This window comes from Jaculus jaculus, chromosome 8 (assembly GCF_020740685.1).
Source record: "Jaculus jaculus isolate mJacJac1 chromosome 8, mJacJac1.mat.Y.cur, whole genome shotgun sequence".
NCBI classification, from domain to species: Eukaryota; Metazoa; Chordata; class Mammalia; order Rodentia; family Dipodidae; genus Jaculus; species Jaculus jaculus.
The window spans coordinates 126,655,976-126,681,524 of NC_059109.1; the positions used below are offsets into that span (position 1 = coordinate 126,655,976).

The 25,549-nt window shown below is 52.8% G+C and overlaps 1 protein-coding gene across 1 annotated transcript in view; it reads right to left on the minus strand.

Annotated features, from left to right (window-relative positions):
- Slc13a3 (solute carrier family 13 member 3) overlaps positions 1-24,771 on the minus strand; it is an 89,494-nt gene extending 64,723 nt beyond the window's left edge. Inside the window, exon 1 of the mRNA XM_045156919.1 lies at positions 24,661-24,771. Within this exon, the coding sequence (XP_045012854.1) occupies positions 24,661-24,771 (111 nt within the window). The remainder of the gene's footprint in view (positions 1-24,660) is intronic.
- Between the last annotated feature and the right edge of the window lie 778 nt (positions 24,772-25,549).

Sequence of the window (25,549 nt, forward strand, 5' to 3'; positions counted from 1 at the left end):
TTTCTTTCTTTCTTTCTTTCTTTCTTTCTTTCTTTTTGCATCGGGCTTTTTGTAGGTGCTGGAGAATCAACCAAGGCTGTCAGGCTTTGCAAGCAAGTGCCTTTAAGCACTGGGACAGCTCTCCAACCCCAGCCTCAAACTGTCCATCTTCCTGCCACAGTCTCCTGAGTCCTGGGATTACAGGGGGGGGGGGTTTCCACCACACCTGGGCCTGAAACGGCTTGAATGCATCAAGCCCCACTGTGTTTGGTGATGAGTGACTAACCCTTGGGAAGAACTCACACCCAACATACTGATCGCGATGCCCATGTGTGGACAGAGAGTGAGTGATTCCAGAGTCTGCATCAAGCTCTGCTCTGTCTAAAAATTCCCCATTTCCAGATATGAAAGTTGAGGTCAGGATGACTTCTTCAGGACCATGGAGAGTACATGGGGGGGGTTGGGGGGCACTCACAGCGGCTCCACTGCACCCCGCAGCATCTAGGTCCCACCTCTGTCTTGGCCACTTCTGTGTACTCAGGCTCAGCAGATAGCCTCACGACCGGTTTGCCAGCCTGTCTATGAACCTCAGACGGCCCTTGTGGTAGGGACTATGGAGGTCACGGGATCCTAAGTACCATTCCTTTGATTTCAGCTTGTTTTGCTTTGTTTTGTTTTGTTTTTGTTTTTGTTTTTCAAGGTAGAGTCTTACTCTAGCTCAGGCTGACCTGGAATTCACTACGCAGTCTCAGGGTAGCCTCGAACTCACGAGCTCTGCCTCCCGAATGCTGGGGTTTAAAGGTGTGTGTCACCACGCCCGGATAGTACCATTCCTTTGAATTTTAACTCCAGGAGTTCAGAGGGTGAAGGTGTGTCTTGACTTTGCAGAATCACTTCCTGGGTCACTCGGGGCAAGCTGTTTGCCTCCTTGCCTTGGTTCTGCCCAGAGGGAAGTTTGCTCAGGGGCCGGGGTAGGTGGAAGAAGAGCTCCAGGTAAATGATTCCCTTGGTCACCTGAAACCAGATGACTCAGCTTAAGGGTAGAGGAATTGTAGAACGAGGCCTGGAGAAGACGGCACTATGAGAAGCAGATGTCACAGAAAAAAAGGATGGCTCTGAGCTGGACGTGGATGTGTTGGGTGGCGACTCAAGTGGGAAGTAGACCAAGGCATTGGGAAGGAAAAGCAAAATATAGAAATCTCTTCTGAGGATCTCCAAATCCACTGCCCCAGGGCACATGCAGCCACTTATGTTTAAATTAATGAAATTAAAATTTCTGGTTTCTTGGCAACAGCATTAGCCACATTTCAAGTGCTCAGTGGCTACATGTGACAGGTATCTGTCACTTCGCCCAGAACTGACACAGAGCATTTCCAGCATTTCAGAAAGTTGTGTTGGGCAGAACTGCTCTGGGGGCCTGTGAGACTGGGGTGTTGAGTCTGCAGTGGAATTCCTAGGATGAGCCGCTGAACATTCTGAGCCTGTATTTGCTCCTCTGTATATCTCTGATAGAAAGACAGGGGAAAGAACTAGAGAGATGGATCATCAGTTAAAGAGTTTGCCTGCAAAGCCTAAGGACCCACGTTCGATTTCCCAGTACCCATGTAAAGCCAGATGCACAAGATGGCACATGCATCTAGAGTTCATTTGCAGTGGCTACAGGCCCTGGCCCACCTATTCCCTCCTTCTCCCTCTCTCTTTCTCTTTCTCCATCTGCTTCTTTTTTTCTCACTTACTCTCAAACTAATTAAACTGCTTTTTTAAAAGGGGAGGTAGAGAGATGGCTCAGTGGTTAAGGAGCTTGCCTGCAAAACTTAAAGACTCAGGTTTGACTCCCCAGTACCATGTAAAGCCAGATGCTCAAGGTATCACATGCATCTGGAGTTGCAGTGGCTAGAGACCCTGGCACACTATTCTCTCTCTCTCCCCACCTGCTTCTTTCCCTCTCTCTCTCTCTCTCTTTCTCTCTGTCTCTCTCAAATTAATTAGTTAACTAAACTATTTTTTGGAAAGGGGGGCCAGAGAGCTGGCTTAGCAGTTAAGGCATTTGCCTGCAAAGCCTAGGGACTCAGGTTTGATTCCCCAGGACCCATGTAAGCCAGATGCACAAGATGTACACCTTTAATCCCAGCACTTGGGAAGCTGAAGTAGGCAGATCACCATGAGTTCGAGGCCACCCTGAGACTACATAGTGAATTCCAGGTCAGCCTGGGCTAGAGTGAGACCCAACTTCAAAAATAAATGAATAAATAAATTAAATTTCTAAAACCAGTGTGGACATTTTTTTTTTAAAAAAAAAGAAGATTCTTTGAACATAAAGTTAGCATATTGGTAGAAGTCTTAGGGGGGTCTTTATTTCCCAGAGAATTATCATGTTGTAGAAATTTCTGTCCAGCCTCATTTTGCCCCTTATAGCTCACTTGAATTTTTGGCCTGGATATTGATTGGTAAGATGCCTTGTTCAGCCTTCAAGTGCATTGACAACCATGACATAAAAATATTTGTTGCAGTTGGTGGTGTCAGACACAACCCAAGAGCAAGCCCTCCACCACTGAGCTGCACACACGGCCTCCGATGCTCCCGTGATCTCTGTGCTCTCTTCCCTTTGATTCTGTTCCGCTCTCCCCTCCTCCTTTCTCTGGTTTACTTGCTATGTGGCCCAGGCCTCCCAAGTGCTGGGATTGAAGGTATGCAACACACCTCGCTCTCATTTTGTTCATTCTTTTGGGCCTGTGTCCAAAGACAGACAGTCCCCATGAGACAGGAGCTGTGGAACCCATGGGAAGAGCAGGGAGCTGAGACGAGGCTAGAAACCTGGTTCCTATTCCAAGAAGCAATGGGGGGACCTGAATTATGAGTCAGTGTCCACAGTGTCTTGTTGTTTAGCCTAGGCTGGACGCCAGCTTGCTACATTGTCCAGACTGACCACAAACCTGTGATCCTCCTGCCTCAGCCTTCTGAGGGCCAGGACTATAGGTGTGCGCCACCACACCCAGCAAGGGAGGAAACTCCCAATGTCACTATGGCAAGCGATGTGTGCAAAGTGACAGTGCCATCAGCAGTAGGTGACACAGCACGTGTGGTGTGTGACCTGCTATGGCTAACTGTGCCGGAACTCTCGTCCTCACAGGAACTGTGCGAGGCTGAATTCTTACAGCACTGCGACTATCGCCCCATTTCACACATGAGGAAACTGAGGAACCATTTTAAGTGGTAGAGGCAGGACTTTTGCTGGAGGAAACGGTGGGGCGGGAGCACGGTGGACTATTTCAGGGTCCTTTCTTGCCAACACTGTGAGGTCACAGTGCTTGAGTGAGGTTTCGACATTTTTATCACTTAGACTGGTCAAGAATATACACTAGGCAGTACACACCTGTCATCCCAGCACTCAAGAGGCTGAGGCAACTTGGGGTTCAAGACCCGAGTCCAAAACCAGACTGAGCTACATAGTGAGGCCCCAAGAAATGACTGGAAGATGGCTCAGTGGGTAAAGTGACTGCCATGCAAACATGAGGATGTCAGTGCCCACATAACTAGCAGGCGTGGTGGCCTGCATCTGTAATCCCAGTTCTAGGAGGCAGACTGGGTGATTCCTTAGGGCGTGCTGCCTTATTGAGTCAAATCAGTGAGCTCTAGGTTCAGGGAGAGACCCAGTCTTAAAAAATAGAGTGGGAGCCAGGCGTGGCGGTGCATGTCTTTAATTCTAGCACTTGGAAGGCAAAGGTAGGTGTATCACCATGAGTTCAAGGCCACCCTGAGACTACATAGTGAATTCCAGGTCAGCCTGAGCTAGAGTGAAACCCTACCTCAAGAAACCAAATAAGTAAATAAATAAAGTGGGGCTAGAGAGATGCTTAGCAATTAAGGTGCTTGCCTGCAAAACCTAAGGACCCCTGCTCAACTCTCCAGATCCCACATAAGCCAGATGTACAAAGGTGAGGCAAGTGCAAGGTTGCACATGCCCACTAGGTGGCGCAAGCATCTGGAGTTCTATTGCATTGGCTGAGGCCCTGGTGCACCAATTCTCACTCTCAAAAAATAAATAAAGTGAACACTCAGGAGGCAGAGGTAGGAGGGATTGCCGTGAGTTCAAGGCCACCCTGAGACTACATAGTGAATTCTAGGCCAGCCTGGGCTAGAGTGAGACCCTACCTCAAAATAAATAAATAAATAAAGTGGAGAACACTTGAGGGATACACCCAATGTTCACCTCTAGCCTCCACACACATGCATGTGCACAGACATAAACATATACACATGCCAGAAAACAAGCCTCCAAGGACAACAGAGTGACCAACAGACCACGTAGCCGAGGATCAGCCAGCACTCCCTTCTACCTGCCCGGCCCACAGCCGTGGGGCGTCCACAGTCGGTCCAGCTGGGCTCTGCTCGGTCACGCGTGTCTCCTGGATGCTCTGCTCCCCAGGTGCACTTGCCACACATTATAGTAAGAGGCCGGGCTGCTAGCGCTGAGAACCCTTCTCAAACACACATCCTGCCCGGCTGTGCGGCTACACCTGCCTCTCCAGGGTCCCTTCTGATAGTTGGTTCAAATCCCACTGTGGCTACCAGCTCTTCATCCCTGGAGGTGGACTATGACCTTTCCTTCCAATCCCAGTGGTGGCATGTTGTTCTCTGCGTCTGTTGGTGGCTGCTCTCGGCGCTAGAAAGGTGACCGCAATAGAAAAGCCTGTTCTACCAACTTATACCCTACATGCCACCCACCTGCCAATTTTGCCAATGGAATGTACTCTGTTTCTGTCTTGAATCTGCATTATCAGCTGAGCTTTCTCCAATGAGCATCCATGAGGGAAACAGCGTGGGAGGTGGGGATCAAGCTAGCCCCAAATTACAAGTCTATTTCCTTGTCAAGCATGGATATGGTTAGCTGAGCCCCACTCCCAGTTGGGACCTAGTTTGGAGAAGGATTTATTTAATATAAGATTAATGCTGACCCAGCACATGATCCTTGGGGAGTACCTAAAACACACAAGGCCTGGAGAGATGGTTCAGCACTTGCCTATAATGCCTAAGGACCTGGGTTCAATTCCCCAGTACCCACATAAAGCCAGGTGCACAGAGTGGTGCATGCATCTGGAGTTTGTTTGCAGTGGCTTAGGCCCTGGAGCACCCATTCTCATTCACTCTCTCTCTCTCTCCTTGCAAATAAGTAAAATATTCTTAAGCCCACATGAACTGTTGCTATGTTGGATTGGCTATTAAGAGATTGTGTCAAAGAAACACACCTTTAATCCCAGCACTCGGGAGGCAGAGAGGTGGGAAGATCTCTGAGTGTTTGAGGCTACCCTGAGACTACATAGCGAATTCCGGGACAGCCTGAAGTGAGACCCTACCTTGAAAAACCAAAGAGAAAGAAAAGAAACAACAAGAGTAAACCAGACTTTCTCTGGTCTCCACACCCATGGGCACGGGGTGCGAACCACTGCACATGCATGTGCACAAACACACCACGCCACACATACTACACACACACACTCCAAAAACAAATAAAAATAAAACTGTTCTTAAAAGTGAAATTATGAGGGGGCTGGAGGGATGGCTTAGCACATAAGGCATTTGCCTGCAAAGCCAAAGGACCCAGGTTCAATTCCCCAGGATCCATGATAGCCAGATGCACAAGGAGGTGCATGAGTCTGGAGTTCCTTTGCAGTGGCTGGAGGCCCTGGCATGCCCATTCTTTCTCTCTTTCTCTCCCCCCTCTCTCTGTCAAGTAAATAAATAAAATAATTTTTAAAAGTGAAATTATGAGACCCACTAGGGGCTTGTGGTCATTTAACCCAATGGCTCCGCACAGGGGAGACTCTGACCCCCAGGGAGCATTGTTGATTGTCCTTGTGGGTGCAGGGCGCAACCAGCATCCACAAGTTCAGAGCAGGATCCGCAGCAGAACACTGCAGCCCCCGCAGAAAGGAATGTGTCAGCGTCAAAGTGCGATGTCCCCAGACACACGGGTCTCATGTAACCCCGAGTACAGTGGCTGCCCTGAGAAGGAGAGTGCTGGTCAGAGGACGGGCCACGCCAGCTGAGCACCAGTTTAATCCTGCTTCACAGAGACTATGCCCCCCAGGTTTCACCAGGCAGCAATGAATGGGAGTGAGGGCTGGTAATGGGGTGAGGCAGGGCTTGCTTCTGACATGGAGCCCTTCCCCAAATCTGTCCCTGTGGGGACTGGGAGAGGTACCCGGGGTTACCCTTGTCCCTGATAGGGAGCAAGGATGGGGTGGGAATGAGGGATTGGTAGGGGCCCCAACCCAGCCATAGTTATGCCAACTCAACCCAGATACACTTGCCTGGGTTGGACTTTTTTTTTTTTTTTTTTTTTTTACAGGAAACCTTGTAATCTCCCCACCAAAGAAATCTCAGCTTCTAGGCTTAGCCAGAACCTCACTGCAGGGATTAAAGTCTGCAGACAAAACACACAGGGGGAGGAGAAAATGCCTTGTCAGGTGGTTAATTTTTGAGCTGGGGAATGATTTCCAGGCAGACACAGGCAGCTTTTCCCCTGCCCCAAGCCCGGCCTTCCACCCAGGAAGGGCAGGGAGAGAAATGATCTCTCCCTCCCTCTCTCTCTCCCTCCCTCTCTCTCTCTCTCTCTCTCTCTCTCCAGGGCCCAAGGGCTGGGGCAGTCAGAACTCTGCATCCAACCATTGGTCCCTTTCCCGTGTCCTACCTCCCCTGGGCAGCAGCAGAGCATGAGTGATGACCAGGCTTTTGGCAGAGCACCCTCCTGGCAGCAGGAAGGGGCCCAGATGCCCACAGCGCTACCCACCTGCTATGTCCTCAAGGGCGATATGCCAGGAATGCACAGCCACGGTGAGACCCTAAACTTGGCACCCCAGGCAGGCAGGCAGGCGTCAAGCCTTAGAGGCGCGGGGTCTCCTCTGCACCTAGGCCCAGGCCTGCACCTTGAGGAACCATGCGGGGTTCAAAGCATCATGGCTCGGGACATGTGGCCTTGGCTCATCTCGGACTCACTGTGTGACCTTCTGGGCCAGATGTTAGCTAAGTGAGCCTGTTTGCTCACTGGTATGGTGGGGAAAACGGCAGGGGGGTTCAATGTCCGAAGATAGACAGACAGTCTCCATGAGACAGGAGCTGTGGAACCCATGGGAAAGAGCAGTGGGCAGGGAGCTGAGGCTAGAAACCTGATTCCTATACCAAGAGGCAGGAAGTGGGGGGGGGACCTGAGTTATGAATTGGTGTCCAGTTTGAATCCTGCCTCTAACCTCTTGGCACTGTTCCTCAGTTTCCTCATGTGTAAAATGGGGTGATAGTCGCAGTGCTGTAAGAATTCGGCCTCACCGAGTTCTTATGAGGACGAGAGTTCCGGCACAGTTAGCCATAGCGGGTCACACACCACACGTGCTGGGTCACCTACTGCTGATGGCGCTGTCACTTTGCACACATAGCTTGCCATAGTGACATTAGAAGCTTCCTCCCTTGCTGGGCGTGGTGGCGCACGCCTATAGTCCTGGCCCTCAGGAGGCAGGAGGACCACAAGTTTGAGGTCCGTCTGGACAGTGTAGCAAGCTGGAACCCAGCCTGGGCTAAATAATGAGACACCCACCCTCACCCCGTCTCAAATAAAACAAAGCAAAATAAAACCCCAGACATTTTCTTCCAGTAATCTGCAAGGCACTTGGGGTTTCCTACCGGAAGATGAAGGCGATGGCTGTAGATGCCACCCCGACAGGGAAGACAGTTTGGAACACACATCACTGGCCTGAGGGACCAGGACCTGACTGGGCAAAATAAAAGAGAACTCAACAGATAACCATATGTGAGTCCAAGAAGCACTTTGGTCCGAGATCTTCACTTGGAAACAAAGAACCACTGAAGGCTGCCGAGGTCTGGGGACAAGGCCCAGGAGTCATGTCGCCCTAGGCAGAAGCTCAGCCTTAGCTGCTTCCAGGCTGCAAGCTCTGCAGTGAGCCGTTGTCTCTTCCAAGCCTCCCTGCGTCCATCCATCGTGGGGGTGTGTGGTGAGCTGTCTTCCAAGTGCTGGAGGTGTGAGAAGGCATGGGGACATGGCCCTATCTCGGTGGCATGTGATACTGAGGCATTGGCATGGGCGCCATGTGACTTGAGCGCTTACGATGTGTCAGACGTGGTTGTGTGGATTCCTTTATGGAAACCCTGCCCGCCGCCTGGGCAGCAGCCATGCCTACTCTCTACAGGCGACTCCGTTCACTGTGGCTCTGCGTGCAAAGGCTCTGTGGGTCGCTGTGAGGCAACTTAGGGGTGACAGGATCCCAAAGTGGACAGCTTTCTCTTTGACTAATTGTGGAGCTTGTCCTTGGGACTGTAGGGGAATATTCAGGTCATTATGGTTTCTTACATATCAGAAACATCAGAAGGATCCAGCCTTCCCTTGTCTCTGCCCCCTTAGGGAGTCCTTCCACTCCCGTCCAAGAAGGCCCTTCCTAGACAATCAAGGTTTCTGGGAAGATTGCCCCTTTCTAGAAATCCTGACCCCCCAGAGGACAGGACTAAACTGGCTAAACCAGCTGCCTGTCCAGGAGACTCATCAGAAGTCCCAGCCTGAGTCTTGAAGTAGGCTCCACAAACCCTCTCTTGCCTCCTGGGGCAAGAGCTGTGTCTTCCTTTCTTCCCTCAAGTTTCCTTCTCTTAAAGCTCTAAACTATGATCAAGTCTTTGTGAACCTTCTCCTCTGGCATGTGGATTTCATCCTTCCAACCTGGGGACACCCCAAAATTATTAGTGCATTGGTAGAAAAACCTCCAGAATTCCTGTGTTTAGTGTCCACAAGAAGGATGGAGGAGAATAATGAAGCTATCATCTCTGAGGAATTACTATGGAGGCCAGTGGTTAAGGTCAGGTTTCTTTCTCCATTGCTTTCCATGTTATTTTTTGAAATAGGGTCTCTTACTGAACTTACATATACTGATTCAGCAAGACTGGCTAGCCAGTGAGCCCCAGGAGCTTCCTGTGTCTGCCTCCCCAGCTCTGGGATTACAGGCCATGCCATCAGGCCTAGCTTTCTTTCTTTCTTTCGTCCTTTCTCTTTTTTTTTTAAGAAAGAGAGAGAGAGACAGAGAAAGAGGACAGATAGAGAATTGGCACACCAGGGCCTCAGCCACTGCAATTGAACTCCAGATGTTCGCGCCACCTAGTGGGTTTGTGTGACTTTGCGCTTGCCTCACCTTTGTGCATTTGGCTTACGAGGGATCTGGAGAGTTGAACATGGGTCCTTAGGCTTCGCAGGCAAGTGCCTTAACCGCTAAGCCATCCCTCTGGCCCAGGCCCAGCTTTTATGTAGAGGCTAGGGATCCATCACAACCACCCTGTTTGAAAAAAGTATACACGGAGGCACAGGAAGCAACTTCTCCGTCCACGTGTGCAGCTAGCAAGGACAAGAGTCGTGGCCACACCACTTGCTTTGCACGCATGGCCCTCGCTCCTCACCCAGTTTAGGGTTCACTGAGCACAAGATGGAGTTAAAACCCTTCCTAGTCATCCTGTCTTTAGCTCCTCCCACAGGGGAAGCTTCCAGGGAGAGAGGAAATGAAGGCTGGCCCTCAGCAGGAAGGACTTTGCGGACTCTCGCTTCTTCCCTCCACCACAGAATTACTGTTAGCGTTCCCTCCTGCTGGAAGGAGAAACTGAGGCGAGGTGGGCGGGGTCACAAGCCTGCTCAGGGTGCTCCAAAGGGAGTATTGAAGCAGCACAGAGGTCAGACTCTCATGTCGTCTCCCTGAGAAAACAGTTGGGGTCCCCTGGAGGCCACTGGGGCCCAGGTGACTGGGGAGAGAGGAGGGGCCGGGCGCTGGCCTAGGGCGCCTCCATGCCCAGTCACCCCCATGCCCCAGCCAGCACGGTGCTGGCCCCTGGACTCATTAGCAGATGTTGTGACAAGTCCAGGCTCCTAGAGCCATTCATTAAAAGCAGTCCTGGGGTGGTTTCCACACTGCGGCTGCCCAGGCCTCACTAATTATTTACAAGCTGACACTCGGGCCATGACAGAGCAGGAAAGGTCCCAGCCTGGAGCCCCCAGTGGCCTGACTCAGCCCCAGAAGGACAGAATGTGTTGCTATGTGGAGTGTGACAGACGGTGTGTTCTTTCGGGAGAAGAACCTGACTCACTGGGTGACCTCAGGCAGCTTTCCCCTTGTCTGTGCCTCAGTTTCCCCATCTGTCCAACAGTCCCATCAGCTCCCAACATGGGATCGGGGTATGTGGTCAAAGCTACTGACCCTTCCCTACCTCAGAGGCTCAGCCCAGCAGGAGGCCTTTCTCTGGTCGGGGTAGAACCCTACCCCAAGGTATGCATGGGATGAGCTTCAGTTCCCATCTTGGCTCATCAATTTGGCCGACTAGGGCCATTCGGATGGGAAGCGCTGCCGAGGGCCAAGGAAGACCACAGCCTGCTCCTGGAACCCCCAGCCTGCTTCCCCTCACGACCTTGGCACGTGCGGTCCCCTCAGCCTGGACTGCGCCTCCTCTGCAGGTGCTGTGGGCTCATTTCTTCTCCGTTAGCTCTGCTCAAGTGTCACATCAGGGCTGGAGAGGTGGCTTAGAAGTTTAGGCTCTTGACTGCAAGGCCAAAGAAGCCAGGTTCGATTCTCCAGGACTCACGCAAGCTAGATGTACAAGGTGGCACCTGCATCTGGAGTTTGTTTGCAGTGGCTAAAGGCCTCTCTCTCTCTCTCTCCCTCCCTCTCTCTCTCACTCTTTCTGTCTCTCCTAAATTTTTTTTTTTTTTTTTTTTTTTTTTTTTGGTTTTTCGAGGTAGGGACTCACTCTGGTCCAGGCTGACCTGGAATTAACTCTGTCATCTCAGGGTGACCTTGAACTCATGGCAATCCTCCTACCTCTGCCTCCTGAGTGCTGGCTAAATAATTTTTTTAAATGTCACATCCTCTGGGTACGGGCTCAGCTGCTCTTAGCGCAGCACATCCTCCGTGGCTGGAGGGTTGGACCCTCTCCTCCCTTCACTCCTGCCCCCGTCTCTGTTGTTGAGCACTGTCTGACGCACCCCATCACCCCACATCATAGTCATTTGCCTGTTTCTGCTTTTATGTCCTCTCTGGACTGTCAGCCCCCATGAACCCAAGGACAGGAAATTGTGAGGTCCCCGGTCCTGTCCCCTAGGAGAAGAGCTGGTGGTGGTCAAGTATGTGTGTGTGGGCATATGTGTATGTTGGCAGAGGTCACAATCAAATATCCAAAAATCCTTGATCACTCTCCACTGTATTTTTTGGGACAGGCTCTTCTTCACTGGAAGCTCACCTCACCTCACTAGCCAGTGGGCCCCAGGTGTCCCCTGCCTCTGCCTCCCCGATGCTGGATTACCGGTGTACTTTTCCACGCCTAGCTTTTATGTGGGTGCTGGGGACCCAAACACAGGTTTTCATGTTTACAAGGCAAGTGCTTTACCCACTAAGCCAGCTCTTTCAGCCCGTAACTAATACTTCTTGACCACGTTTGTCGTTCAAGGACAGCTCCTGGAACTCAAGAAGTGCTGAGGGCAGGTCCCCTGGCCTCCACAGGACACCTGCGTGCCTGGATCTGGGGTGCAGGCGTGAGCACGGGGCACAGGGCCTGTGTGCCCTTCCCACTTGCAGAACACTGCGGCCAACTATTCCACGTCCCCGGTAACAGGTGAGGAAACTTCACACTGGCAAGGATGTGCTTGGCTTCCACTCACAGTGAAGGTCTGGGCCAAGCTGTGCTCCTTTGAAGATGTGCTGCTTCCCGGGTGGCCCAGGGTGCCTGCCCCATCTTCTCAGCGTTCTGCCGCCAACCCCCTCACCTGTGCGGTGCAGAAGCGCTGGGCCCCCTGGGCGGAGGCCGGGGGAAGGGTGAAGGGGGGTACTTTTAAATGTACCTCCATACTCACAGTCCTCTCCTTGGCCCCTGGGGCTCCAGGCTCTGAGCCAAGAATAAGAAGGATGAGGGGAAGGCCACTGAGGATCATTTTTTTTCCACATCAGCACTATTTCACTTAACCTTTCTGGAAGCCTCGGGCAAAATGAGCTTCACTCCAGTTTATAGGGGAGAAAAGAGAAGCTCCGAGAACCAAAGAGAGTAACGCGGGAAGGCCAGGAGGGTTCAAGACAAGCCAGGCCTCATAAAGCCCCTCTGGGCCACCAGCCCCCAGGGGCTCATCGATAATGTCAATGACAACGCAGTATGAGCAAGATGTGAGGAGGGGACAGTCTGACGCCTCTCACGGGCCAGTGGCCTTCTGCACCTTAGGTACACACACCTGACTTCTCAGTGTCCCCGGGAGCTCCTTGTCAACAGTGGTCTCACTTTCCAGAGCCGGACACTGCAGCACGGACAGACTGGCCAGTAGTCAGCGCAGGGCCCCACAGGTGGGAGAACAAGACTGGCCCCCAGAGCCTCTGAGGACAGAGTCCCTGCTTTCCGGCCGCTGCCCATCCCTCCCCGCACCGGGGGCCAGTCTGGAGGGCGCACCAGCCCAGGGGAGACGGACCTCATCGGAGGACCTAAGTCGAAGTTTAGGAGAAGTCCACAATCCCAAGCTGACCTGCAATTTCATGGCTGAGCAGACCGTCTCTGAACAGGCCTGGAATCCCCACTCTCCATCCACACAAAGTGGGCCTGTGCTGGGGGTCCCTGGGTCTAACCGTCTCCATCTGGGGTGCCCTGCGGCCCAGACAGCAGCAGAGCAGACAGTGGTTCAGGCATCACTCTTCGGGAACCCCCGTAACACATTTGAGTCTGATTCAATAGGCCATGAGAGTTTCCAGGTACCCCTTGCTACCTCCAGCCTTTTGCAGAGAATTCTGAGGGCTCCAGACAGGGTAGCTGGGAGTTAAAGGGAACAGGAAGATTCTCCCCTCCCTCTGCCCCTGACCCCTAGGCACCCAGGAGAGAGGGAGGGAGGGAGAGAGAGAGAGAGAGAGAGAGAGAGAGGAAGAGAGAGAAGAAGGGAGCCAGGGCACCAGAGCCTTGGGCAGTGGGAACAAGAGGAACAAAGCTTCCTTTTGTTATTTTCTCCACCCAAGGGGAGGCACTGTCCAGCCCACCAAGGGCCCAGAGCATAGAATCTCGGGAGCCTGGAGCTGGCCCTCACCTACCCAGAGGCTCTCTGTGGCCAAGTAGTGCCCACAAGCCATAGATCTCCTCCCATTGCTTCCCTAAGCAAGCCAGGACCTCTGGGGAGATGCATGCTGGGCAGGGCCTCTTGCCCTCAGCGCCTCTGGCCCTGGGGCTGTTCTCAGTGTAGGAAGTTTGCCAGCAGCTCCCACCTCAGTCACAACAATTGGGGTTGTCCTCAGACAGGGCCGGGGTTCTCCGGGACCACATGAGCTAGAGAGGCACGAATACAAAGCACTTTCTTTCTCCGTGTCTTGAAGCACACTGGCGCACTGGTCATTGACTGGCCAGCACGCTGGCCCTCTTCATCAGCCTCATCTATTACCGTCATACCCACTGCAGTCAGGGGAGCCGGTCGAAGCATATAGAGGTTTGGTACCTGGCTCAGTGTCACAGAGCCACTTCAAAAGCCAGGGGACTTGAACCCCAAGCTATCCCCATGCACCTCCAGCCTGACCACTCATGTTCATTCCAGTCTATAAAATACAGCCTCCAGCGAGTCCCTGAGACTCCTAGCTCAAATCTGGCCTCTCTCCAACAGCTTCCCCTCTGTGGGCCTCAGCCTTTCCCTCAGCAAAATGGGCCCATCTCTTTGGGGTTATACAGTGAGGCTGAGAGCACAGTGGAGCCAGCTTGGCCACTTCCTAGCCACGGCTGCTGTTTTACCTGCATGCAGAGCCTCAGTGAGGATCTGTGAGCACATGTATCTTGAGTGCTTAGAAGAGACCCTGTTTGCTGAGGTTCTTGGGAGGTCTCCTGGCACTGGAGGACAGTGCACTTCCTGCAGCCTCCCAGATTACTCCTTTAGAGGATCGCAAGATGGTTTTGAACCAATGCCCTCTCAGCCCAGCCTGCTGATAAAGTCCCTGCAGGGAGGACAACTGAGCAAAAGGGTAAGGAGAGGGTCACCATTGGGCCCAGTGGCAGGGCATGCCAGCCTCAAGGGTGATTCTCTAGTCTTTTTATCAGGTGACAAAAATCATTGTCCCCCCCACACACATGGGTTTTGGGGACACGTGGCAGACAGAGCCCTGCAGTGGCCCACCGTTCCTGAGCACCAAGACTCTTTTGGTGTTGTTTTTTGAGGGAGGGTCTCGCTCTAGCCCAGGCTAACTTGGAATTCACTATGTAGTCTCAGGCTGGCCTCAAACTCACAGCGATCCTTCTACCTCTGCCTCACAAGTGCTGGGATCAAAGGCGTGTGCGCCACTATGGCAACATCAGGTCATTTTTTATGAGGCATAAGGCTTTTTTTTTTTTTAATGTCTCTACAGATGAGAAATTTGAGGCTGGGGAGGAAACATCCTACCAGGAGGCTACGTGATTGTGTGTGTCTCCTCCCAAGTCCCCTGCGCCTCCCCACAAGGGACGGTAGCTTGGTGTGTGTGTACGGGCTGTTTGATCCAGGCACCAGGCACCGGGCCGGCCTGGCTCTGGCCTGCGTGTGCTGACTTTGCCTGCAGGGTCCGGCGATGTCAGAGCCCCGGATCATGGGTGCAGAGGGCTCTGTCCTGGCGGGCCAGGTCAGGACACTCGATCTCGCTCCCTGCAGCGTGGCCGGGAATCACGCCGGCCTGTTTATACACCTGGCAGGAGTCTGGGGAAGCGGAAAGTTGGCCAGGGCTCAGAGGAACGTGTCCGAGGCCCGGGGCTCTGGATGTCCACATGGTATGGGCGATACGTGCCTGATGGGGTAAGCTATAGGGGGCCCCAGCAGGGGTTCTGGGATCATCCACTGCAGAAGCCAGGAAGATCCCTCACTGTCCCTTCTATGCCTCAGTCTCCCCAGAGAAAGAAAGAAAAGGCTGAAAGTGCTGTTTCCAGCTCCCTTGTTCCACAAATCCACACACTGGGGATTGAGATGCATGTGTGCCCTCAGACCTGCGCCCGCGTTCCTATCCGAGCTCGCTCACTCTGGGACGTTTACTGAGTGCCCACCGTGCGTCAGACACTGTTCTAGGCCCCATAGGTGCTGCGGAAACGGTGACAGACGCAGACCTTGTCCCAGCATCGTCTACAGTCCAGGGGTACAGCCAGACGCCGAACAAAGTAATGATCCTTCTCCACCAGAAATAAAGGCCACCATGACAATAAAACGGGAAGCAGTTTCTAGAGTGCTTTGTGGGGGCCATTGCCCGTGAAGGAGTCACCCCGGAGGACCCCCAGGAGGAGGTGCCATCTGACCTAAGACCTCAGTGAGCAGAGGCATCAAGCTGTGGCGAATCAGGGGCAAGGACATTCCAGAAAGCAGCAATTACAGAGACCCCGAGAACGTCGCCATGTGGACAGCTGTAAAGGACCAGCAGGCCTAGCTGAGGCTGGGGGACAGTGGGAAGAGAAACAGGGGCAGAAGCCCACATGGATGCTCTGACCCAGGGTGGGCGTGAGAGGCTGTGCCTTCCAGGACAGAGAGCAGCCCCCAGCGTTGCTCCCGCATGCGCACCAGCCACCCCAGAACCCACACCCCAAACACCTGCTTCATTAGTTTTCACTCTCCAGGCCACTGTCCACCGACCCAAATCACTCCAGGGCCAGCGCCAGCTAGGGACAGCCCTGTGTCCCAAAGCCTGACGGGCCAAACTTGATCCCAGTACGCCAGCCTCGCCCTTCCTTCCCGGTGAAGACCAGACGTGGCTCTGAGTATACTTCCTCCCTCCTTCTGCCTCCAGCTGGACCCTAGCTACTCCCCAGTGTCCTGCCCTGAACAACATGGCCTGTTGCAATTCCGGGGACCCCCGAGCATCCCGGTGCTCACTGTACTGGTTAAATGGATTTGGGCAACATCAGGACAGAGGCAGGTGGATGGGGGGGGGGTAGCGATCGACACACGTTTGGTGAGACCCAGCCTTGATTCCAGACTTCTCACTGAAGTCCACATGACAGTGTGGCCCCACAGGGTGTCCTAAGGCTGGCTCCACTGCACATTAGACTCCAGACACATAGTAGGTGCTCATCTAGTAGGTCTCTCATTTTCTGCCATCTGACCTGGATTTGCCCTCCCCATCCTCCTCTGGGCATCCATTCTATCCATCCCAGGAACAAACCAGCTGGGGACAGATTGTCTTCCCGACTTGCCTGCCTGACCCCAGAGCTCAGGGGAGCCTCACAGCCCAGTCAGTCCCTGTCACCCCAACACCCCTCAGCAAAGTAAGTCTCCCACGGTTCCTTGGTGCAAGTGAAAGGCCCGGGGAGAGAAAGGCTGTGGGGTCTGCCTGGGAACTGCCGCTACTGCGGGGGGCGGGGGGGAGCTTGGATGCTGCATGGGGCAGGTGGAGAGGAGCTGGGCCGCAGGAGGATTCATGAGGAAGGACGCTTTGAGAATGTGGCTCCGTGGCGCACGCCTTTAATCTCAGTACTTGGGAGGCAGAGGTAGGAGGAGTGAGGTAAGTTTGCGGCTACCCTGAGATTACTACATAATGAATTCCAGGTCAGCCTGGGCTAGAGTGAAACCCTACCTCGAAAACCAAAAAAAAACAAAAAGCAAAAAAAAGAGAGAGAGCGAGCAAATGTGGCAATGTGGCTCCAGGCCAGCCTTCTTTCCTCCTTTTTACGCAACAACACACATCTGTTGAGCGAGCCTCTGTGTGTGCCAGGCCTGTGCTGGCGTCCCGAGGTACCACAGCTATCACATGGGGAGTCCTGCCCATGGGGCTGACCTCCCTTGGGGAAATACTGACAGCATGACACAGATTTATAACTTAATATTGACGCATCGTTGGGTAGGGATAAAGACCCGGGGACAAAGGAGTGGAGAAGAGAGTGCAGAGCGAAGGATCTCTCATTCTTCTGTTTATTTACTTATTTATTGCAGTACTAGGAATGGAACTCACTCTGAGTTCAGGCTGACCTTGAACGCACGGTGATTCTCTTACCTCTGCCTCCCAAGTACTGGGATTAAAGGTGTGTAGTACCTGGATTACTTTTTCTTTTCTTTTCCTTCCTTCCTTCCTTCCTTCCTTCCTTCCTTCCTTCCTTCCTTCCTTCCTTCTTTCTTTCTTTCTTTCTTTCTTTCTTTCTTTCTTCATTTTCTTTCTTTTCTCTCCTTCCTTCCCTTCCTCCCTCCTTCCCTCTCTTCTTTCTTTCTTTCTTGGTTTTGGTTTTTCAAGGTAGGGTCTCACTCTAGCCCAGGCTGATCTGGAATTCACTATCTAGTCTCAGAGTAGCCTCAAACTCATGGTGATCCTCCTACCTCAGCCTCTTGAGTGCTGGGATTAAAGGCATGTACCACCATACCCAGCCTCTTTTATTTCTTTATTTTTGTTTTTCAAGGCCTTGCTCTAGCCCAAACCGACCTGTAATGTACTACGTACTCCTAGACTGGCCTCAAACTCATAGTGATCCTCCAACCTCTGTCTCCTGAGTGCTGGAATTGAAGGCGGGTACCACCACAACCTGGCTTATTTTCCCGTTTAGATGAGATCTAGAAGTGGGGATGGGGAAGGCCTTCCAGGAGGTATGATGGGAACTGAGTGGATACAGTGAAGAAATGAGCCTTGCAGACATTTCGGGAGGGAAGGAAAGGCAGGTGAGAGCAAGTGTGGAGCCATTCAAGGGAGAGTAGAGTGGATGAGGCAGAGAGATCTTAGAGTCTTCAATGATCCTACTAGACACAAGTGAACTTGACCTCTGACCTCGCACTTCTTACCTAAAAGTTCCACATTAAAGATTAGAATGAAACCCCTGTAGTAGGGTATGAGGTGGAGACATCCACCCTGCTCAGTATCCTCCTCACCATGAGACCTCAGGAAACTTCCTCCTGCCTCAGTTTCCTCTGCATTGTGGTTCCCAGGCTCTGAAGGGTAACAACGGCTCCTATTAGCAGTTCTGGCTTCCAGATCTTCACTAGAATACCTCCAGGTGAGAAAATGAAGGCTCAGAGCCAGCCATTGCAGCACAGCTCTTCCCATCCACGCAACCAATACCCCCATTTCCCCCATATAAGCTTCAAATTTTCCTCCCATGGGGGCTGGAGGGATGGCTTAGTGGTTAAGGCGTTTGCCTGCAAGGCCAAAGGACCCAGGTTCGATCCCCCAGGACACGTTAGTCAGATGCACAAGGGGGTGCACGTGAGTAAAGTTGATTTGCAGTGGCTGGAGGCCCTAGCGCACTATTCTCTTCTCTTTCCCCCTCTTTCTCTGTCAAGTAAATAAATAAAAATAAAATATTTTAAAATTTTTCCTCCCATGGGCAGACTACATGAAGTTTATAGATTACCAAAGAAATGATCTATATGTCTTCTGAGACATGTGCTTGTAAACAAACCTAGCTGTTCATCACAAAGCCATGCAAGGAAGGGACTGTGATCATATCCACTTTCCCATCAGGAAATCACACATCTCACAGGGCAAAGGCTGGAGATGAACTCATCTCTGGCGCCTCTCCACCCAGCCGGGCTCTCTCCTGTATGTTGACCCCCAGCAACGCCCCACCACCACTTCTACAAAGGACGGTTCTACGAATGACGGTGGTCAGGATTCTGTCACATGTGCATTCCTGCCACCGTTGTCACAAGTACCCAGGGTGCGGTGGTTTAGGCAACCCAAGCATTTTAGCAACACAATCTTGGAGGCCCAATCTGGAATCCTTCTCACTCAATGGTTTGGGAGGCGTCGCTGCTGGTCCCCCCTGGGAACTGCAGGACAGGGTGCCTTCATGGTCTGGGCCAGCTCCGAGGCTGCCTGCCTCCCCTTGGGTCTCCCTCACCTCCTAAATGGACCCCTGTGATTATAGGAGGTACCAGGTGAACGTGCAGTTTCCTCCTCTTCCACGTGTGCAAGGTCCCTTTCGCATATAACGTGCACAGCTCAGGGAGACTTAGTCTCAATATCTTGGTGACTTGTCCATAGACCTCCTGAACTTAACAGCCACCAAGTGCCACCTTGGTTTCCAGAGGATGAGCAGCGGGGACTTCCAGGCCTCATGCCCACCTTGCAGGACCCAGGTCTAATATGCAAAATGCTGGCACAGGCTAGCTAGTACACAGGAAGGCAGAAGGCCAACCAGGCCACCCCAGACAGGTGCCCTGTCCCTCTCCTTGCTGCCCAAACCAGGTCTGGGCATATAGCTGGTGTCACCGTTCCACTTCTCCTGATGACGTGCCTCCCCGTGACAGACTGGTCTCAGGCCCTGGACACCATGATGCTGGAATCAAGTGGCCCTGAGTTTTCATATTATTTTTCTCCCATTAACCATTCACCATCCTGGGTTTTCAAGCAAGGACCTTTAACCCAGCCCTGACCCTCCTGGGTCTGTCACATGTAAGACCCATGGGGAGTCTCCTCTCTGAGTGGGTGGAGTTAAGTTTTCTTCAAAGCAGTGGAAGGCAGTAGGTAGCTGATGTGAAAAGTAAGTGAGGGTGAGGGGACGAGGTAAATAACGGAGCAGGAGGACCAGTGAGGCAGCCCAAGACCCCACCCCAGCTCTCTAAGCCGCAATACTGGACTGCATAAGTGAAAAGCACCAGGCAGCCTGTGACCACATGAGGTTCTGGAGTCCCAGTGTTTTCTGAGGAATTCTCACAAGTGTTTTCAAAGCCCAAGGCCAACAGAGGCAGAAGAGGCGCATCACTAAAATAAATCATTTGGATAAGTACATGAGCTAAAATGTGAAAGGGAAGCACAAGACTAAGAGGGAATAAGTAGGGAAAAGTGAGGCACGTGGCGTGGTCACTGGGTGAATGCCACATCTGTTGGCCTGACTCTGCAAGAGAATCTGTGTCATCTCAGAATTCCCCTCACAGACCACCGACAGCGTAAGTCCCCATGCTTCCCAAAGGAGGAAACTGGCACTTGGGAACTCAGTCTCCGGCCCTCATCTGTCACTGCAGAGCCAAGATGCCCCTTGGGCCCCTGTCCGTCCACTGGTTCATCCTCTCGGAGCCTCTGTTTTCCTCTTCTGACAAATGAGAGTGCTGGGTGTTGACTTAAAACGTCAGAATGGGGGCTGGAGGGATGGCTTAGCAGTTAGGGCAGGCCCATTCTCTCTTTCTCTCTCTCCCTCTGACATTTTTTTAAAAAATGTCAGAATGGGGTTGGAGAGATGGCTTAGTGGTTTAGGCGCTTGCCTGCAAAGCCAAAGGACTTAGGTTCGACTCCCCAGGACCCACATAAGCCCGATGCACAAGGGGGCGCATGCATCTGGAGTTCATTTGCAATGGCTAGAGGCCCTAGCACACCCATTCTCTCTCTCTCCCTGCCTATTTCTGTATCTCTCTCTTTCAAATAAATAAATAAAAATAAAAATATATTTTAGGGCTGGAGAGATGGCTTAGCAGTTAAGCGCTTGCCAGTGAAGCCTAAGGACCCCGGTTCAAGGCTCGGTTCCCCAGGTCCCACGTTAGCCAGATGCACAAGGGGGCGCACGCGTCTGGAGTTCTTATGCAGAGGCTGGAAGCCCTGGCGTGCCCATTCTCTCTCTCTCTCCCTCTGTCTTTCTCTCTGTGCCTGTCGCTCTCACATAAATAAATAAATAAATAAATAAATAAATAAATAAATAAATAAATAATTTTTAAAAAATAAAAATATATTTTAAAAAATATCAGAACATTTGGTGCTGCAAGAGTATGTGTTGTCATGGAGCCCAAATGGTAACCAGGATAGAGACAAAGTCCTGGCATGTCCGAGGCCCAGAGGCAGGTGACATGCCAAGGTCACAGAGCAGGACTCAGTTCTGATTTCAAATTCTTGAATTGGGGACGAGGTGACCTTCTCCTTGTCACTCATGTGCCCAAAAATGAGGCAAGTGGATGAGAGAGGGGACTTTGCCTCGTAGGTGCCCTAGCAGCTCCTACAAAGATCACCATCCGGGGACAAGTCTGCTCAGGGGACACCTTTACGCAAACTCAAAAGGGGGCCCTTCTCCAGGTAGATCCAGTGGTGTCTCAGGACACATGGGGTCCATTGGTTCAACCTCAGTCGCTGGCTCAAAGCCCCTTGATCAGCGCATTACCACCTGTAGCTATCCTGCCTAGAGCATCCCCAGACTTCCTTGCAGGCACCTGAGAGGGTGACCAGAGAGTTAGCACAGCAGGACATGCCATGCTTATTTGCAAGCGTGTGGTTCAGGCCGGGGGTGTCAAACACCTCTTCCTTCCAAGATGAACACATGGCAGGGCCCTGACTTCCAGCGTCTCTGCCATCATGGAAAGGGTTGGGTCCCCAGTGGAACTGGGATCTTGGACACTGTGCTTCCTTCTTCCCTGCTTGTGCCTTTGCCTCCACAGAGGACACTGCGAGAGAACATTCCTCCCCCGGAGGAGCTCTCTCGGGACCAGAGATGCCTAGGGCATCAGACACATGACCCAGAGCCCGTCCAGGAGCTGAGAAACCAAAGTCAGAAACAAGCCTCTCCACAAACAGCAGCAACACACAGATGCCCTAACTTCTTCCCTGACCTGACACCTGTGACTTTTCCAGGGTTTCTAGAAACCTGCATGGCAGTTCCAGCACGTCTTGGCCCAAGGGCAGGTGCTGAGGACACCCTGAGCCATGTTCACACACTGGGGAGGCCATGCTTGCTACAGGGGCCTTGCAGCCTTGAACCTCGGCTAGGGTGAAAGCGGCGATGTTCTCCGAGGATCTATGGTGTCGCGTTGCCCATTCGACTGAGAAACATGTTAGCTCTTCGTAGCCACAGACATGAGTGACAGTTATATAAGTAACCCTGTGTGGAGAGGGCTCTGTGATGCGACAGGAATTCGGAGAGAAGCTAAGCCCCCCCCACCACCACCACTGAACAGGCTGACCTGTCTCTTGGGAGAAGGTTCTGGAATACCTGCTGCCACTTGGAAACGGTGACATCCAGGGCCACACAAAGGGCCCCTGTCAGGGGGGCCACAGGAATCATGGGATCGATCTCACTGATTTCTAAATGAAGCAGAGCACCACACACAGTGTGTGGACGTAGACACTGCATTCAGGTTTTGGACCTACTGTGTGACCTTGGATAAGTTATACAGCCTGGAGGCTGGAGAGAGTGTTCAGTGGTTAAAGGTGCTTGCTTGCAAAGCCCAACCATTGGCCTGGGGCTTGATCCCACAGTACCCATGTAAATCCAGAAGCATGCATCTGGAGTTCATTTGCAGTGGCAAGAGGCCCTGGCATGCCCATAATCACTCTCACTGTCTGCCTCTTTCTCTCTCTCTCTCTTTCTCTCAAATTAATAAATACAATAATTTTTTTTAAAGTTACCTAGGTCAGCATGGGCTAGAGAGAGAGACCCTACCTTGAAAAACCAATAAATAAATAAAACAGTTACCTGGCCTTGCTGAGCTTCCATCTCCTCACTTGTCAAGAAGGAAAGCAAATACCACTGCCAGCCGGGTGTGGTGGCACAGGCTTTTATTGTAGCACTCGGGAGGCAGAGGTAGGAGGATCGCCGTGAGTTCAAGGCCACCCTGAGACTACATAGTGAATTCTAAGTCAGCCCAGGCTACAGTAAGACCCTACCTTGAAAAACAAAAAAACAAAAACAAATACTGCTGCCTCCATAGCTGATTGGGCAGCAAGAGTGACAGTCTCAGGCTAGAGAGATGGCTTAGTGGTTAAGGCGCTTGCCAGAGAAGCCTAAGAACTTATGTTCACATCCCCAGGTCCCACCCACCTAGCCAGACTCACAGTGACACAAGCACGCAACGCTGCAAATGTGCCACAAGAGGGCGCATGCGTCTGGAGTTCCTTCACCACAGGCTGAAAGGTCCTGGCATGCCTATTCTCTGACTCTCTCAAAAATAAAATAAAATAGAAAAAAAAAAAAACCGACAGTGCCTGCAGAGCCTTGCCAGAGACCCTGTCTTGTCAGGCTGGACCCCAGCTGGGGCCACCACATCTCCAAGGTTGGTCTACCAGCTGAGGAAGCTGAATATGGGGGTCTCCCAGCCCCAGAGGGATTCCATCCGTAAGTATGCCTGGGGGGGGGTGTCACAGCTCCCATATGTCCACCTCCTCTTCCCCATAGGCTAGCACAGAGACTCTCAGACTGCTGTCCTCCGGCCTCAGCCAGCCTCGAATGAGGTTCCCCAGAAAATAGAAAGCCTGTCATCCCACTTTAAAGATAAGAAAAAGTGAGGGGGCTGGAGAGATGGCTTAGCGGTTAAGGCACATGCCTGTAAAGCCTAAGGACTCAGGTTCAATTCTCCAGGTCCCACGTAAGCCAGATACACAATGGTGGCACATGCATCCGGAGTTCGTTTGCAGTGGCTAGAGGCCCTGACATACCCATTATCTCTCTCTCTCTCTCTCTTTCCCTCTCTCTGTCTCTAATAAATAAATACAAAATCTTAAAAAGAAAAAGTAAAAGAGAGCCCCCAGAAGGAAGGAGGGTGAATCAAGCAAGACTCCCGGCCAGACAGATTTTGGCCAAAGGTGACCCCTCCTAATTTGCTCTCTTCTAGATCAACAAGTATGATGGCCCCCCGGGGCTGCTCCCACTTGCGGGAGGCTCACAGCTGGCTCCCCATGCACAAGAAGCCGTTCCTTTGCTACATATTTGCTGAACCCCTCACGGAATGCCTCGCGGGGTTGACAGAGCACCTTCGTGGAGTGCTGGCTGACTCTGTGCTGTCCTGGGCACAGGTGAGGGACCCTCGGGGACAGACCCGTCTACTTCCAGCCCGCTGGGGGGTAGATCTTTGCTCTGCGCTATGAGCCCTGAGCTCACCGGGCCAGTCTTTGATCTGCAGAGGTTAACTAGCTCTGAGGTCTCAGAACGGGCCTAGGTGCAGAGACGTCACCGTCCCCTCGCTCACTGTGACTGAGCCGGTCACTCCTTTGAACTTAACCCCCCTTCCCCTCCGAAAAGAGGGTTAAAACTCTTCCTCCCCTGAGAGACCCAGAAAGGACTTTCAAACGCGGTGCAGGTAAGGCGGCCCCTTCCCTCCCGCGTCCACGAAGGCTTACAACGAACTGGCCCTGGGACCAAAAAAAAAAAAAAAAAATCCAGCTACCTGCTGTGGTTGAAGCTACCTGCCGAAACTTCCAGCAAGGCCTACCCTGTGTGGTCACCCCCAGGCTGTGGGGTACACTATCATTTCCTTACTTTTACAGAGGAGTCCCCCAAGGTTCAGAGACATTAAGTGACTGGTCCCAGGGAAGTCAGGCACATCTTCAGAGCTCAAGAATCTAACTTCAGGGTTGGAGAGATGGCTCGAAGCTTAACGCCCTTGCTTGCCAAAAGCCCAAGAAGAACCTGGGTTTGATTCTCCCCACGCACACACACACACACACACACACACCACCTCCGGGTCCCATGTAAAACCAGATGCACAAAGTGGCGCATGTGTCTGGAGTTCGTTTGCAGTGGCTGGTGACGCAGGCATGCCCATTGTCTCCTCTCTCTCTCTCTCTCTCCTCTCCTCTCTCTCTCTCTCTCTCTCTCTCTCTCTCTCTCTCTCCCCTTATAAATAAAAATATACTTTTTGAAAAAATCTAACATTCTTCCCGGAGTACCAGGGCGATCCAGGAGGCGGAGAGGGGCTGTCCCCGGAGTGTGAAGGTGGGCAGAGTGAGAGCCGCTGCTCCCCGGTGGTCCGAGGCGAGCTCAAGGGGACAGGAGCCCGGGGCCCCGGGGACGCGTTACCTTGGGCGGCAGCGCGAAGAGAAGCGGCAGCAGCGCCAGCGGCGCGAGCAGCAGCACCAGGCGCCGCCGCGCGCTCCACACCTTCTTGGCCAGCGCCGCCAGCACCGCCATCCGCGCCGTCCGCAAGGTCCACGGCCGGCGGCGCCCGGGGCGGCCCGACTGTCCCGGGGCGGCCCGCGCCGGCTTAAAGCCCCGGGGGAGGTGGGGAGGAGCAGCGCGCGCAGAACCGCCCCGGCCGCGCCTCCTCCGGGAAAGTTGGGGACAAGGAGCAGGGATCAGGGGCTCCCCGGGGGCGGAGGGGTGGGGGTGGGGTAACTGCGGCTCCACCTGCCTCCCCGCGGCTGTCCACTCGCTTGGACAGCTGGGGGAAGGACCTGGCGACAGCTTCTCCCGCCTCTGCTCCCGTACCCACGGCGCGGCCCCGGGGGAGCCACCCATGGCCTGGGAGCCTCAGTTTACCCATCCTGAAAGTGGGGGTGATGCTGGCAGCAGTCTCTCCAGAGGTCAAGTTGGTTGAAAGCTTAAATGCGATCGTGTGTCTGGTACAGGGACTGCAGAGCAGGTGTTCGGAGAAGGTCCTTGTCATTGACTGGCCTGGATAATTTCCCCCCCAGAGTAACTGTGGGTGGGAGCCCCGGGGCGCCTCTCTCTGCCTCTTCCAGAAGTGAACCAGAATGCAGGTGTCAGGTGGCCTGAACATGCTTAGATTATTTTTTATTTATTTTTGGGTTTTTGAGGTAGGGTCCCACTCTAGCCCAGGCTGACCTAGAATTCACTCTGTAAGTCTCAGGGTGGCCTCGAACTCACAGGGATCCTCCTACATTTGCTTCCCAAGTGCTGGGATGGAAGGTGTGTGTCATCATGCCCTGCTGGGCTTTTTTTTTTTGAA